The sequence below is a fragment of the Nerophis lumbriciformis genome, linkage group LG17, assembly GCF_033978685.3.
Source record: "Nerophis lumbriciformis linkage group LG17, RoL_Nlum_v2.1, whole genome shotgun sequence".
Classification (NCBI taxonomy): domain Eukaryota; kingdom Metazoa; phylum Chordata; class Actinopteri; order Syngnathiformes; family Syngnathidae; genus Nerophis; species Nerophis lumbriciformis.
The window spans coordinates 23,827,414-23,843,955 of NC_084564.2; the positions used below are offsets into that span (position 1 = coordinate 23,827,414).

Consider the following 16,542-nt stretch of genomic DNA (forward strand, 5'->3'; position numbering starts at 1 on the left):
AAAGGTAAAAAACTGAATTTAAAAACAATTCAAACAGAAAAACTTAATTTTTGATTGTTTTTTCATTTAATTGCTATTGTCATTTAACTTTATTGTTATTGCTATTATTATTTTAGTTGTTGTGGTTTATTAGTTACTCATTTATATCCAATTTTTAACTATACTCAAAGTTGAGTTTTGGTGGTAGAAAAGGTAGCCTTGTTTTCAAATTAATGAATAATTGTGTCATTAATCCATCCATCCATCCATTTCCCACCGCTTGTCCAATCGTGATTACAATATCTAACAAAACAAGCGTATATATTATTGTCCAGCACTACACTATTGCAATTATAATAACAGTGATAATTTTGGTCACGATAATCATGACATCAAATTTTCATACATCCCTAACTCACTTTGCCATCACTCCAGCAACACTGAGAGCAGACTCAGCCAAACTATCTCTTGGTAATGTTGCAATTTTCATTGCCAACAAAGAAATTGACTCTGAAATGATATATAACAGAAAACAGAAGTTGTGATTATAAGCTCATTATTAAATGTTGCAATAAAAAAAATATTGTATTATTAAAAACTATTCATATTTACAAACACACACAAACGTATGGATGGGTTATACTTGTATAGCGCTTTTCTACCTTCAAGGCACTCAAAACGCTTTGAGGCTATTTCCACATTCACACACTGATGGCAGGAGCTGCCATGCAAGGCCCTAACCACGACCCATCAGGAGCAAGGGTGAAGTGTCTTGCTCAAGGACACAACAGACGTGGTAGAAGTCTGGGATCGAACCAGGAACCCTCAAATCCCCAAGAGTACCAAAAATTGGTACTATTGACTACCGGTATCGATTCCCAGGTACTTGCAATTGGTACCAAATCGGTTTGAATGTAAAAGGTACTCATTCCTGTTAGAATATAGTCAAACAAATGTTGGAAATGACACATTTTGCCAAGAAAATACTAATTTTACAGCTGCTAGTATTACATAGAGGAATAGCCGTCCTACCCCGAGTACCGGCTAGCAAAAAAAAAATATGCTCAAAATCCCGTATTTAATAAAGAGAGTGAAATTGGCTTCGATCTCTCTATACGGAGCAGGGATATTTACATTAATATAGTTTAGCATGGCTCTTATGTTCTTGCCTTTCTGATGTGTTTTTGTCTCTTTTGCAGTGAGACGGACGTCTCGTTCTCTGGCCACTGACATATTTGAACAGCACCTGGGGGCGCACCTCCTACAGGTAACAGCCATATTCCCTTTTTCTTTTTAAACTTCCTTGCAGCCTGGCTTTGCAGCACGGATAAAGCCTAGAGCTTAACAGCATATTCCCAGAAAGCTTCCTGGAGGAATAATGGCCGTACAAAGTCATGGTAGGACAACATCTTTAGCTGCCCTGTGTACTTTTTGCACAGGCTGAAGAAAGACCGGAGCAGAGGGGCCGCAGTGGGGATGAAGTGCAGGATGTGTAGACACTCAGAAGAAGCTGCAGATTAGGAGGAAGGCTGAGGGAAAGATGCTGGTTGGAAGAGCAAGGGGAGGAGAGAGGGATAAGGGAGAAACTACCAGGATTAGGGGAGGAATGAAATAAGGTATGGGGGGAGTGGGAGCAGGTAGCGGGGACCATATGAATTTAGAAGTTGTGTAAAAATAAAGAACAAGTACAGAACAGTCTCCTCTGGCATTTTAAAGAGGGATGAGAGACTTAGGGGTTTGATAGAAATCAAATTAACGGCACGCCAAAAAAGGGGGGGTGGAAGCGTGAGTCTTTCCTCCCTAGCCGTCCTCTGGCCGTAATAGCCTGATAATTGCACTTTAGTTCTCCGACATTCAGGCGGCTGGTTTTCTCCTCGCCACGACACACGACCCCCCCATATGGACACACATTTGCATACTGGATGTGTCACTTGCATAAATTACCGCTGCCACTTTAAGCACCGGGCCGCCAAAATAGCAATCATTCTTGTGGAGGAAAGTGGCCTTGTATCGTGTTGTTTGTATGTCTACATCAATGTGTGTGTGTGCCAGTGTGCACGTGTGTGTATGTGAGACGATTAATATTTTTCTCTGAAGCAGTCCTCTCTAATGGGCTGGTTGTATACCTTTCACTTCTCATTACAATCACTGCAGGCTGTAATGACTCTAGTTTTATCTGTGTCTCTACCGCTGTCTGCATATGTATGTACGTGCTTGCATGTGTGTGTGTGCTTGTGTGTGTGTCAGGAGAGACAGTGTAATGCTTTGGTTGTGAGTTCATTACATCTGATTGAAGCAGTGCTGGCCTTTGCACTGTGCTGCTCAGTCTCCTCTATCTCCTTATCTTTGTGTATGCATGTGCATGTTCGTCTTGCTTTCATTTTTTGTGTGGACCACAAAGCAGTAGCCCTGTCTTTTTCTGCTTAGCATCTGTAATACATATCTTGTTGACAGCCTGCATCAACGAGTTGCTTCATATCTACTTATATTCATGCATTAATGTGCTAACCGTGTGTGTGCGTGTGTGTGTGTGTGTGTGTGTGTGTGTGTGTGTGTGTGTGTGTGTGTGTGTGTGTGTGTGTGTGTGTGGGTGTGGGTGTAGGTGTGTGTGTAAATGTGAGTCTACTCGGGCCAAGGGGTGACGGGTTGTTTGTTCTCCCATTGTAATTTGTTCGATACATGCTAATTGCTCTAATTTGTCTGTCTTGTCTCTGTTTGCCTTTGTGTGTTGTGTGTGTGTGTGTGTGTGTGTGTGTGTGTGTGTGTGTGTGTGTGTGTGTGTGTGTGTGTGTGTGTGTGTGTGTGTGTGTGTGTTCTGGTATGTACCCAGTCTTTGGATGGCTTTGTGTTCGTGGTCAGCCATGAGGGACGCTTTCTTTACATCTCAGAGACAGTTTCTATCTACCTGGGACTTTCACAGGTAAGGCAAACCCAACACACACACACACACACACACACAGAAACACTCTGTAATGGGGTCAAAATACAGTGACCATTTTTTACAATAGGAATTAATTATCAATTAATTATCATAAAACCTTTACATTCCTACACGTTAATGTTTTCGGTCAAACGTGAGCTAGTGTTTTTATTTATTTACCGTATTTTTCGGACCATAGGGCGCACCGGATTATAAGGCGCACTGCTGATAAGCCGGTCTATTCAGGTCTATTTACATACAAAAGGCGCACCGATTATAAGGCGTATTAAAGGGGTCACATTATGATTTTTTTCTAAATGTAAAACACTTCCTTGTGGTCTACATCAGTGGTTCTCAACCTTTTTTCAGTGATGTATCCCCTGTGAAAATTTCTTTAATTCAAGTACCCCCTAATCAGAGCAAAGCATTTTTGGTTGAAAAAAAGAGATAAAGAAGTAAAATACAGCACTATGTCATCAGTTTCTGATTTATTAAATTGTATAACAGTGCAAAATATTGCTCATTTGTTGTGGTCTTTCTTGAACTATTTGGAAAAAAAGATATAAAAATAACTAAAAACTTGTTGAAAAATAAACAAGTGATTCAATTATAAATAAAGATTTCTACACATAGAAGTAATCATCAACTTAAAGTGCCTTCTTTGGGGATTGTAATAGAGATCCATTTGGATTCATAAACTTAATTCTAAACATTTCTTCACAAAAAAAGAAATCTTTAACATCAATATTTATGGAACATGTCCACAAAAAATCTAGCTGTCAACACTGAATATTGCATTGTTGCATTGTAATGAATGGAATAGCCTACTTGATTTGATGTTCAGTTTATGAACTTACATTCATATTTTGTTGAAGTATTATTCAATAAATATATTTATAAAGGATTTTTGAATTGTTGCTATTTTTAGAATATTTTAAAAATATCTCACGTACCCCTTGGCATACCTTCAAGTACCCCCAGGGGTACGCGTACCCCCATTTGAGAACCACTGGTCTACATAACATGTAATGGTGGTTCTTTGGTCAAAATGTTGCATAGATGATGTTTTACAGATCATCTTCAAGCCGCTTTCTGACAGTCGCTTCAGTATGCGCCGTTTTGTGTCTTTTTTACGTGGCTCACCTTCGACAGCGTCTTCTCCCCGTCATCTTTGTTGTAGCGGTGTAGCGTGCAAGGACAGGAGTGGAAGAAGTGTCAAAAGATGGAGCTAACTGTTTTAATGACATTCAGACTTTACTTCAATCAATAACGGAGCAGCACCTCCTCATCCGTGGCTCACTAGTGCAACAACAACGCCGGAAATGTGTACCGTGAAAAACCGTCCGACCGTAACTCTCTAATAACTAAAGTTCCTTGGGTGAATAATGTAAACCCACTACACCGGTAGGTTTTAGCGCTTTCATAGTGAGTCTGCTGACAGATATGTAAGAACTTTACGCTACTTTATATTACAAATGGCAACAGCAGAGGATGAATGCCCCATAACAAGAACATAGAGAAAAAGAAGAAGCTTATTGACTATGGTGTTGGCACGGACTATGATGGCGGAAGCACGCAAATTTTCAGGACTTTGACAGATCCCAAATACAGATCAGCAGGTACCAGAAGGTAAGAAAAGTTGTTTTTGCATAATATTGCAAGACAAAATGCCAGATAATGTCTGCTAGTAGGTTGCCATGTTGCAGTACACCATAATAATACTTGTATGTTGAAGCACAATTTTTCTGTCTACGGTAGCCGTAATGTGCCCACAATCCATCAGGCTGTGCGGCTTCATAGCTTACCAAAACATTTTGACAGGTTTTTGAGCGCCGTGTGTAATGTTCTATATTCTCAATTGAACATTTAAAGTTTTACTGTTGTTTACTGGCCTCTTCTTGCAGTCTACATGTATCTCTTATGTGTGACTGCCATCTACTGGTCACAGTTATCATCACGCCCTGTACAAAATAAAATAGTTTTGAGGTCAGTAAGCACAACCAGAATTATTCCGTACATTAGGCGCCCCGGTTTATGAGGCGCACTGTCAATTTTTGAGAAAATGAAAGGATTTTAAGTGCGCTTTACAGTCTGAAAAATAGAGTAATCAAATTAATGGCATTTTTGCATTTTGATTCTTCGTGGTTAATCGAAGTAAATTACCTGCATGCATAATTTAAATTAACTCTAAAAAAGGGACTAATATTTTGACACAATGTCATACAGGAAAATATATTTTTTTATGTTTTAGTTGAATGCACATAATTGCTAACTGTTTAATCTAAAGAATCGTCAGGTTTTATTGTGTACTTAGCCATCGAGCACACCAGTCACAGTCTCCTCACTCAACTTTGCACAGACGTATGCGTTGACCTGATCACTGACCAAAAGGGGACCTGCTTCGTCTTTCAGGTAGCCATCCGCGGTTAAGGTAAAGGAGCATGTGCGGTCAAAATAAACTGTCGGAATAATCTGCGTTTATACATGACTAATGCAATAATGGTCTGTGATTAATCCCATGAGGTAACACGTTTACTTTGACAGCCCTAATTTGAACATTATTTATTATCATAGAAGTGTAGAAATAGTTTAGTCATTGTTAAAGGTAACATTAACAACAGTAACATTTTTCAAACCAAAAAAATATAACAAGAACACCACTGGCTAGCTTATGTTACCATTAGTGGTTTAACAAGTGGTGTGGCGTCAGGGCCAGCAAGGCCTTCTCTGCTGGCCTAACATAACCAGAAATCATGATCATGATTAAAGATAAAAGTAATTGTTTATTTACTTTCCCTAAATATATAAAAGTATTCACGTCATACTATGCTCCTTCCAGTGCTGTTGTTTTTAGTTTAGAGTTTGTATTCAATCAGAATTCAGCTAGCTTATGTTGCCATGCTGTATGAAATCTGCCCGGTGCCTTCAGAATCAACAATGCGGCACATACAGTTGATAGACAATTGCGATAGCCAATCAGATCACAAGTGGTTGTCAGTAAGGCCTTCTAGCTGGCCTAACACTGTGATTGGATACTCACTTGGGAGTCCCAAGTGAGTATCCAATCACAAGTTGCGAAAACAGGAAGTGACACCGGAACCATATGAGCCATAGAAAACCACAGTAAACTCACCGGTACAATAACCACAAAGATAAAGTGTTTGTTTTACACCTAGTAATCCGCTGAAGCCAAGCAATGCAGGTTTAGCGAGCGGCGCGTGCTCCCGCGAAGTAAATACATTTTTGGCAGGCAATCCCATTTGGCACAACACCGGCGGCGAAATGGTTTCCCCGCCACTTTCACACGAATCAACCGACTACTACGACGGGTACCACTGGCTTTTACGGCGTCGGATGGGTGCTACAAATTGTGAGTTCAAATTTTTATTTTTTTATTTTTTCATGTTTCATTTGTTTTATACAATCCTTTTAATTTTGACAGTACCACGTAAGATATGTTTTAACTGCTGAAGCGGATGTTTCTGTATAGTATCTCCAACCGTGTCCATGTGGTCACATAAATTATGGTATTTTAAGAAGTGAAGTCTGACTAAGCAGGACATCACTGAAGGCCTAGGTGAGAAACACACTGCCCCGCCACTGGGTTTAACAGAACACATTGATTGATTGATTGATTGATTGAAAGTTTTATTAGTAGATTGCACAGTGAAGTACATATTCCGTACAATTGACCACTAAATGGTAACACCCGAATAAGTTTTTCAACTTGTTTAAGTCGGGGTCCACTTAATTGATTCATGATACAGATATATACTTGTTTGATAATTGTCTATGTTTTTCACATTTACAAAGTTTATGTTATAAAAGTTTTTACCGGCCCGAATAAAATGATTAGTGCTTACGGCGGTCACTCACCCGGTCTCGTCAACACGTATGTGAATGGAGCGCGTTCACACATACAAAAGCAGTCCTAGAGAAGCAACAAACATTTTGCAGTGATGTGGTTGTTATGATAGAATATACATTCAATGACAGCTAATGCTAGCTATTCCAATTGTTATTATTAGCTAACAACACCTATAGCTAATGTGTGTGCATGTGTTACATACATATGTAATTACATCATTACGTACGAGAAGCCGTGACATTGGAGAGTTGGCGTCCTCTTGGCATCCATGTAAATGTTGCAAACAGCCCCTTTAATATTTATACCGAAACAAAACACTTTAATTTTTAAAAACAAAGGTCCTGATCTACCTTTGGTTTGCGTGTATTATAACGTGCAAACTTTATAGCGCACGCAAAGCTGATCTACTAAACCTGATCTACTAAACCTGTGCGCAGAGGATTGAATCTCTTAAGTGAGAAAAATGGGGAGCGAAATCAATTTTGCTGATCATCAGCCCAGCAATACTGGGAGGAGAAAATGCAAATATAAATATTCACCACAATCAGTGTGATTTCTCAACACTGAAATTGTTCTGCAACCGTCTACATTTAGTACATCTAGAAAGGACCTGCAAATTGGCAGTTTTTCAGAAATAGCTGTGAAAAAGGAGGCAATCGCGCTGCACCTCTTCTTTGTATGCTTGTCCACATAAATAGACTGTCAAAAATAAACACATTTAATTGGTACGTTTTGGTGTTTGCTGCCGTTTTTTTTTATTAGTGTTTTTTCATAGAGAAGGTATATTATGAACAAAAAGACATTTTACAATATTCATTTACCTGCGTCTGGAACATTCCAGGGCTTGCTCGCTGTTACTGCAAGCATCTTCAATGAGCGCACCTTCAGCGTGGTAAAAAAGTGGGTTCTCTTGTAGATGCACTGCAGGACTGCTTCTAAAATGCCCAGAAAAAGTGGTACATGTCTGCTGCATGTTTTAAAACATAGCCGAACGCCACAGCTGCATGATAATATGAAAAGGGTGGCAGCCGCGTTATACACGCAAAAACCTCAATTAAATAAGTCGGTCTACACCAGTTATCAATTGTACACACAGTTGTAGTAGATTACACGTAACACGGCCACTAATAATACCTGCAATTTTATAGATTAGTGTAGTATAGTGTTTAGCGTGTGGTTATTGGATCTTAGTAGATCAGGGTTCAAAGTGTCGGGCCCATATCTATTATTATCACATCTATTATTTTTAACCTCAACTGTCACCTATTAATGTAAAATGTTAGCTATGCGTTTCCCACCTAGGCCTTCAGTGATGTCCGACTTCAATGATTACCTCTCAAAATACCATAATTCATAAGTCATGTCACCACATGACCATTGCGGGAGAAATGCTACAGAATAAAATAGAAAGTACTTTATTGATCCCTGGGGGAAATTCAGCACCACAGTTCGCTCACACTAGACAAGAATAATAATAAATAATATAATATAAATAATATATAATATATAAATAATATAAATATATTCTACATATACTCTACATTTAAGTGCAGTCAAGAAGGAACATATGCATTATACAGTCTGACGGCTGTCTGTATGAAGGACCTCCTGTGTCGTTCCGTGTTGCATTTTGGGAGTCTGAGCTTTCCACTGAACGGACTCATTCTTTCCAAAAGGTCCGAGTGTAGTGGGAGGGAGGTGTTGTCCATAATGGCTAGGAGTTTTGCTAGACTTCTCCTCTCTGACACCACCGCCCGTTACTGGCCTTCTCTACCAACTTGTCCAGTCTGTTTGCATCACATTTACGCACTATTGGGCCTTGAGATCACCTCAACAGTGTACAAAACTTTTTTTTTTCTGGCGCATTTAAAAATATAATAAAACGCATTAGCAATTAAAACATATCTTAGGTGGTACTGTCAAAATTAAAATAGCAAAAAACATATTAAAATTGAAAAAATCTAATATTTGAATTTACAATTTGTAGCACCTATTTGACGCTGTATAAGCCAGTGGTGCCCCTCGTAGTCAGTTGATTCGAGTGGAAATGGCGGGCATTTCCCCATTTCATCGCCAGAACAGCTGAGCTAGCTTCCGGGGTTGGCCGACATCGTCTCACAAGATGTAGTTTCTCTTTAAATATCCTTCTTGAAAATGGCCTTGCAAATATATTTCTGCCACCTAATCAACGTTTTGTTGTCCTTCTCTGCTATCCCTGTCTGGCTACAGCGCAACACTTCCCACTCCCTGCTAAATTGAAACTTGTGAATGGATACTCACTTTGGAATGACAAGTGTTTATTAATATTCCATATTTTGTGTGTTTTCCATGTAAAAACAAAGTTTTACATAACAAAAAGGGCATAAAACATAAGAACTAAAATAAAATAAAACTTTATATCAACAGAGAGATCTAGAGTTGACCTATAGATTTAAACATTGAAAAAAAAAATGTATGATTTATTTTTAACATTTGTATGACTGAGATCCTTTTAGGTCCCCAGGCCAAACTTGAAGGGCACCCTTAAAATGTAAAAAATCTATATAAAAAAAATTTAAAAATGTTTGGACACCCTACAATAGAGTCTTTGAATGGCAGTCTGCTAACTTCCTGTGTATAATCTTCCTGTAGTCACGTTCCTCTTTTAACGCTCCTTGTTGAGAATGGTGTCATAAAGAGCTTAAGAAAAATCTAGCACAAACTTTATGACGCTTTGTTTTCCAAAATTTTGTGTGACGTTTTTACGACCTGAAAAATGTTGTCGTCCTCAGAAATTGGTGTTAAAAGTTGAATTGTCCACAAAAACAAATAATTAACTCACATGTGGTTACACTATTGCCTAATATCAGGTTATGTGTACAAATATTTGTGAATGCTCTTCCCGATCGCCCCTTCTTTCCTGAGCGCAACCCAAGGAGCGTCTCCCCTCTACCCTTAGCTCGCCCCACCCGCCCTTCTCTCGCTCTCCAGGTGCTCACCTCTGTTGATTGCCTGTGGCCTCTTGTACTGTGAATGTTAAGTCCTGCCATTTTGCCCAGATGCATAAATAATAACAGTAATTACTGGCCCAGCAATCAAAGTGTCGCCCCGGCACGCTGGGCCTGTCTAGAGGAACAAATCGATAGGCATCTTAAAAGCCACATTGATTGTAGGGAGGGGGAAAAACACCAAGGGGGATGGCATGATAGATAGAGACAGCCGGGGAGAGAAAGAGAGGAGGGAAGGGGGTGGAGGAAGGTAAGGTGTGATAAGGGAGGAATGTTTCAAAGCGAGAAGCAGACATAGAGCAAGAGAGAGAGATAAGGAAGAAGTGAGCTGTGTGCAGCAATAATGGATGTAAATTAGACTCATTTTAATTGTGGGAATTGGCTGTGATTGAAGGTCTGCGGCCAGCCATGTTAAATAAGATGATTTTTCTTCTCAATCTCTGTGCAATAATCACACGCCGTGTATGGACTTAAAGATCATCGGTCACTGTGACAGTCCTCTGGCTGTCATTTATTTCCTCCTAATTCTGTAATCCGGTATTGTAATATGCTCTATTGTGCAAAAATATTCTGTGTTAAGAAGGATGGTTCACTGTTATAGATCAGAACCACGGCGTAGGTTTGAATGTATGGTGTGTGAGATGAAAACCCTTTTGTTCAGGGGAAGACCATTTGTGTCTTTGCTTTTCCACTTTGTTTTAATGTAGCACACACTCCTGCTAATGTACAACATGCATGTCCAATAGGTGGCAGTGTTATGTGTTGGATCAGAGTTTTTACATTCATAAATGTTTGACTAAACACAGACAAAAACAATGATATATGTAAACAAATATGAACTTCTACAGTTGAACACAATCCTGGCTGGTCCTCTTCTGATTTGATTGGCTTTTAAGACAATTTTTACAACAGAAAATAATGGAAATATAATTATTATGTTAAAGGGTTAGACTGTCACTACCATAAACCCTTTATTAACTGTACAGGCCAGTGTTTAAAAGTAGCGTTTCATCATTCTTAACCATCGTTAATACTAAGGACCGGATTTACTAAAATGTTGCACGTACTAAAACACATGCAAACTTGATAGCACATGCAAAGCTGATCTCCTATATTTCAAAGTGGATTGCGTTTTTTTAAGTGAGCGAAATAAGGCGTGCAATCCAATTTGTGTCGCCCACAATAATGGGAGGAGAAAATGCAAATATACAGCACGCGCACTGTGATTTATCAACACTCATCACCGTTTTGGGAGTGCTGTTTTACATTTGAAAAGGATGTGGAAACAGACACAGTTCCACACACCGCTGTGACAGAGGAGTGCTTGCGCTGCAAAGACCCACGATGGACGGAGAATAATTTGTCGTACTAGGGCTGGGCGATATGGACAAAAAAGTATAGAACTCGATATATTTTTACTTAAACTCGGTATTCAATACATATCTCAATATATTTTCCAGTGAAAGTATACACATAAAGATATTCATTTTTGAGCGAGATTCACTGAAATTGAAGTGAATGACAACTGTACTGTATAAACAGTCAGTGGCACTTTTATTAACCCAGTTAGTCAAGATAGGTATTAACAGCACAGAAAAGAAACTGTTTAAGTGGCACAGAATAACATAACATAAATAAAATAGAAAAATATTATTTTTATATAAAATAAATAACAAAGCTGTGCAAATAACACAAAATGTATCAAACTCAGATAAAAAATACATTTGCATTCAGGCACTTTTTAATTCCCAGTCGACGATGTAATGAACTGTCACACACGTACGGCTCTGGTCATACGCCAAGTAAGTGACTTAACTTAATTGTTCGGCTATGATCTTCCTCACTTCGGCATACATTTTTGGCAGTATTTCTCGTGCAAAATATGCCCAGCTTGGCAACTCGAGAACAGTTTTGATTTGGGCTTACATGGTAAACAACTCAAATGAATGTGTTATCCAGACGCATACATGTGTCCAAATGTGGCCAAGTAGATGCATTGTGGGTTTCCTGGACGTCGTCTCCATCGCTAAAAAAAAATCTAAAGAAGAGAATCCCTCGGCCATCTTCACCTAGTTTTTTTAATATATAAATCGCCCGCTTGAATATTCCCTCTTTCTTTTCTACGACTCTCTCGTCGTCATTTGGGATTTCTGTTGTGATTTCCCTTCCTGGTTCCATGACCCGCCCTATCTTGCCTCTGATTGGCCTGTCCCTAATGTTTTGCCATAATCTCAACCAATCGCAACTCATCATAGTAAACAACCAACCAATGATCTTATACGTGCAAGCACGTCTTGGAAGGAGGAAGTGGAGGGGTATAGTAGCCCATGGAGTATTGAGAGGGAGTGACAAACGGGGGAGAACAAGGAACACAACAAATAAGCGGTGTTTGGTCATTTTAACGAGAAATAAATTATATCGATATTACGATATTTTCTTAATTCATATCTTGTTTAAAAATATATCGGTATATCTTACAAACTCGATATATCGCCCAGCCCCAACGTATACGTTTCAACATGTTTGGACGGTCAGAAATAAAAAATATTAGACACATTGACTATTTAGCAACATACTTTTATAATTTAATAGCTGCTAGATGACTTGATGAGCTGATTAAAACATTTTATTTTGGTGTCATTTAATTTTTTTTAAGGATGTTCATTTTTTCACATAGAGCATATATTACTGATTACTAAACATATGTGTCTCTTATAAAAACTTCTTAAAGTATGCATTTTTTGAGTCTTGAGCACAGTAGTGCAGCCTCCCTCCAATGCACCTGCAGTAGTAAAAAGAAAGGGGAAAAAAGTGGTGTCGATGCACTGCATGACTGCTTATAAAATGCCCATTAAAATGTGGTAGAAGTCTCCTGCTTGTTTGAAAACAGGTAGGAGGAGCATGATAACATGAATGTACAGTAAATGAGTGTCTCCGTGGTGATGCCTTGTATAGTACACGCAAAATCCTCATTTAAATAAGGCAATCTGCACCGCTTTTCAATTGCACACGCAGTCTTATTAGTTTGCACGCAACTCGACCACCAATAGTACACACAATTTTAAAGATTGCACACACTGTCTAGCGCCAGGTATTTAGATCTTAGTAAATCAGGCAGTAAGACTCTAGTTACAGATGCATCTCATGTTAAACAGTTATGAAGTCAAAAAGTGTAAAATAAAACAAACACTAAAGTCTTCACATTAGCTCCAGTTTCTTTTGTGGCTTTATTTGGAAAAGCCAAATAAAAAGCACTCCCTCATGCTGGTCCTGTGTGGTCCTATGACGGTAAGTAGAACTTAAAGTGGTCATATTATGATTTTTTTTTTCGACATTTGAAACAGTTCCTTGTGGTGTACAAAACACATAATGGTGGTTTTTTGGTTCAAATTCTTCATAGATTGTTTTACAGAGCATCTTCAAGCTGCTCTCTGACCATCTCTTCAGGATGCGCTGTTTTGTGGGCGGTCTTTTTTTACCTGGCTAAGAGGTTATTGACTGCAGCTTCGGACTACACTAGCGGACTAGCGCAAAACACTTTGGTTCAATTTCTAGCATACATGGAGATATCCGCTGACGGGGAAAAAAATTGCAAATTCCAAACGGCTCGTTTAGAGGAAGTATGAAGGAAGGCAAGTTTGTTTTTAAAATATCTCTGCCATGCATTTATGGTTTAACTAAAACATTTTGGGACTTATGCAGATCCCATATACGCGTAAACAGGTACCGGGTAAGAAAAGTTGTTTTTGCATATCAGGTCCCCTTTAATTAACATATTTGTCTGAAAAAGTTCAAGTCTACATAAGATTTTTGACATACTTAAACTCATAAAATCACATTTATTTTTAGTTTGGCTTTAGAATAGGGCTGTCAAACCTAACGCGTGCAATTAATCACAAAAAATTATCACATTACAGTCGTCCCTCGCCAATTGCGCTTTAATTATTGCGGCTTCCCTGCCTATTCTACAGCATTTTTGCCCTAAACAGAGCATGTTCAGGTATAAATTGGCCAACTGAAAAATAAATATCAATACTACAGTAATATTGGCCACTAAATGAGATCCAGCAAATCACATCATGCATGCTGTTCAGTATTGTGGCCACTGATTGGCTCAGCCTTAGCCAGCATTACTATAATGATTTTATTTCAAATCTGATGGGTTCTCATAATGTTGAAAACATATTTAGAAGGGAGTAACAGGATTTTTATGTCTCTCGCTATGAAAACATTTGATTTATTATTAATAATCCCTTCTTAGCAGTAATTAATTTATTGCATTCATGTTTGGAAGCAATTAACAGTGCTAATCGAGGGATTACTATAATCATGTATGTATGCGGATTAATCATTTGCTTCAACCGTGAATGGTGACCTGAACGGTGGCGCGGGTTGCTTTACAGTCAGTGATCTTGAGTGAGGAGCATAGGCGTATAGGAACTGGGGGGCACATGTCCTCCTTCCCCAATATTGGAGACACACATGTTGTACCACAGAGGAGAAAAATGTTTGACTTTGAAATCTTTGATTCTCGTGCTTTCATTTTGAAAGCGTAACCCAGCGATAAGTCATTGGCTCAGACTGCAGGCGAGCTTTAAAACAGTGTGTAGGGAACGTTGCCATAAATATGGCTTGTTTATAATGCCTTGCCGTCGCAAAACCACGTCTTTTGAGTGAAGTCATCTCTGGGATGTTACTTCATCCATCATCTGATTGCTCAAATGTTTTGTCATCTCATCTCAGCGCAATACCAACTGAAAAAAAGGTTGAACTTACTGGTTTTTTTTATTATTATTTTTTTTTATACAGTAAAGTCAGTTTGAGTAATGGTTACACAACACAAGGACAACATCTAATCATACCCTCCTTTGTCACCATGTAGGACATCATATTAGATACTATGTTTAAAATGTCTAATCAGCAGGACGTACAGAGTATTGAGGAATTAATTGATTAGTAAAATATGTACAGGATTAGCCTGTCATTACTTTTTAAAAATGAACAATTTTAACAAAGAGAGAACTAATACAGTCAGGGAAGATTTATGAGTACCAAAGGAGCTTTAGGATGTCCCTGTTTACACTGCACAGCAAATCAGATTTTTTTTTTGCCCTCAAGTGACACAGATCTGATTTATTCTGCCAGTCTAAACTCTCCAAGGTGTTTTAAATCTGATATTTTCGCATCAGATTTGCCTGAGTAGCTGGACAGGACAAAAAAAAAAATATTTGGGAATCTGATCTTTTCAAATAAGACTTAAGTCGAAATGGAAATGCAACCTAATGCAACGTTTTTGTCATCTTTGGGCGAGCGGCATCATTTGTGTGCGCGAGGAAAGACGCAGCCAGCCAGTGGAAGTGAATACGTCATCACAACTCTGGTTTTGGCGAGCAAAGTCGAGTGAATTTTCGGTGCATCACTACTTAGTAGTGCACAAATAATAGGCTATATGTAATATATGAATATTTTTTTTGCTTCCAAAAAAACAGCTATTGTTGAAGGACCGGCATTGGCGTCGTGGCGTATTTGCTTACATGATAAGTACATTGCGTAAATTGTTTACGTAAGTGAGTTGAAAAATAAAGCTAACGTAGATCCACGCTGATGTCCATGCCTTCTCTACTTGACAGTCATAAAAAGATTAGAACCCTCTCATATATATTACACTATAAATATCCATTCAATATATCCATTCCTACATTATATTACTTTCATTTATTTTCACGTAAAAAAACACTAATTTTTCAGGTGTGGCAACCATATCTGTCCATGGTGGAAACTTTATTTTATTTTGTAGTAATGATTTCCTTGTTTATTTATGGGATCCAGTCGACTTCCTTTGTTTTCAAATCATCGAACTGCACATGCAAGTGTTGTCGAGGCCACATCGGGGCCGCATTGGCGCCTGTGCACTTTTATACCGGAGTCTGATAAAGATCACATTTCACTTATAGTGTAAACAATCAACTGAAAAAAAATCCGATTTGGGACACTTTGGCCTGCAGTGTAAACTTAGTCGATGTGAAGTAAAATCTTAATCATTGAATTTGAATTTGAATTTGAATTTGAATTTGAAGTATTTATTTCAAACCTGCACAATACAACAACACACATTTTTTTTTTTTTTTTTACATTTTTTTACATTTTGGCAGAGACATTAAAAATCATATTGATTACAATTGATCCAAAAAGGTCACAGAATAGATTCAGAAAGAACAACAGGTGAGGGCCGCCGGTTTCAAGTAGATTTTTTTAAATTTGCATTTTAGGTATTTTAATTTTTTCGTCAATTATTTAAGGTATTGGGTTTATGAGGTTATAGTTATCTTTCAGGTTTATAATTTGTGTCCTCCCATGTGAACTCATTCCAATTTCAATCATCCATCGTGTACTTTATTAGTCCCTGAGGGGAATTTCAGGAACGCTGACGTTTCAGCCAACTTCCGGCGCAATTTCCTACGGTTTTGGTGAGGAGACTCCGACTGGGTTTCTAGTGGCAAATTTCACTTCAAAGTGAATGATGCAAATTTATATAATTATGTTGCATCCATCCATCCATCCATTTTCTACCGCTTATTCCCTTCGGGGTCGCGGGGGGCGCTGGAGCCTATCTCAGCTACAATCGGGCGGAAGGCGGGGTACACCCTGGACAAGTCGCCACCTCATCGTTGCAAAGAGTTTATAAAAAATTGGAAAAATAAAACAAATGAGTGACGCGCATTCAAGTAAAACACTTGAATAATGTTTGTATATGACATTCTGACACTAAAATTGCATTTGGAACAAAA

At 38.5% G+C, this 16,542-nt stretch overlaps 1 protein-coding gene across 2 annotated transcripts in view; it reads left to right on the forward strand.

The window, feature by feature from the left end:
- Positions 1-16,542, forward strand: part of npas1 (neuronal PAS domain protein 1) — a 146,832-nt gene that overhangs the window by 85,063 nt on the left and 45,227 nt on the right. For both annotated transcript variants that reach the window (XM_061972803.2, XM_061972804.2), the window contains exons 4-5: positions 1,179-1,246; positions 2,810-2,899. In XM_061972803.2, coding sequence (XP_061828787.2) covers positions 1,179-1,246; positions 2,810-2,899 — 158 coding nt within the window. The remainder of the gene's footprint in view (positions 1-1,178; positions 1,247-2,809; positions 2,900-16,542) is intronic.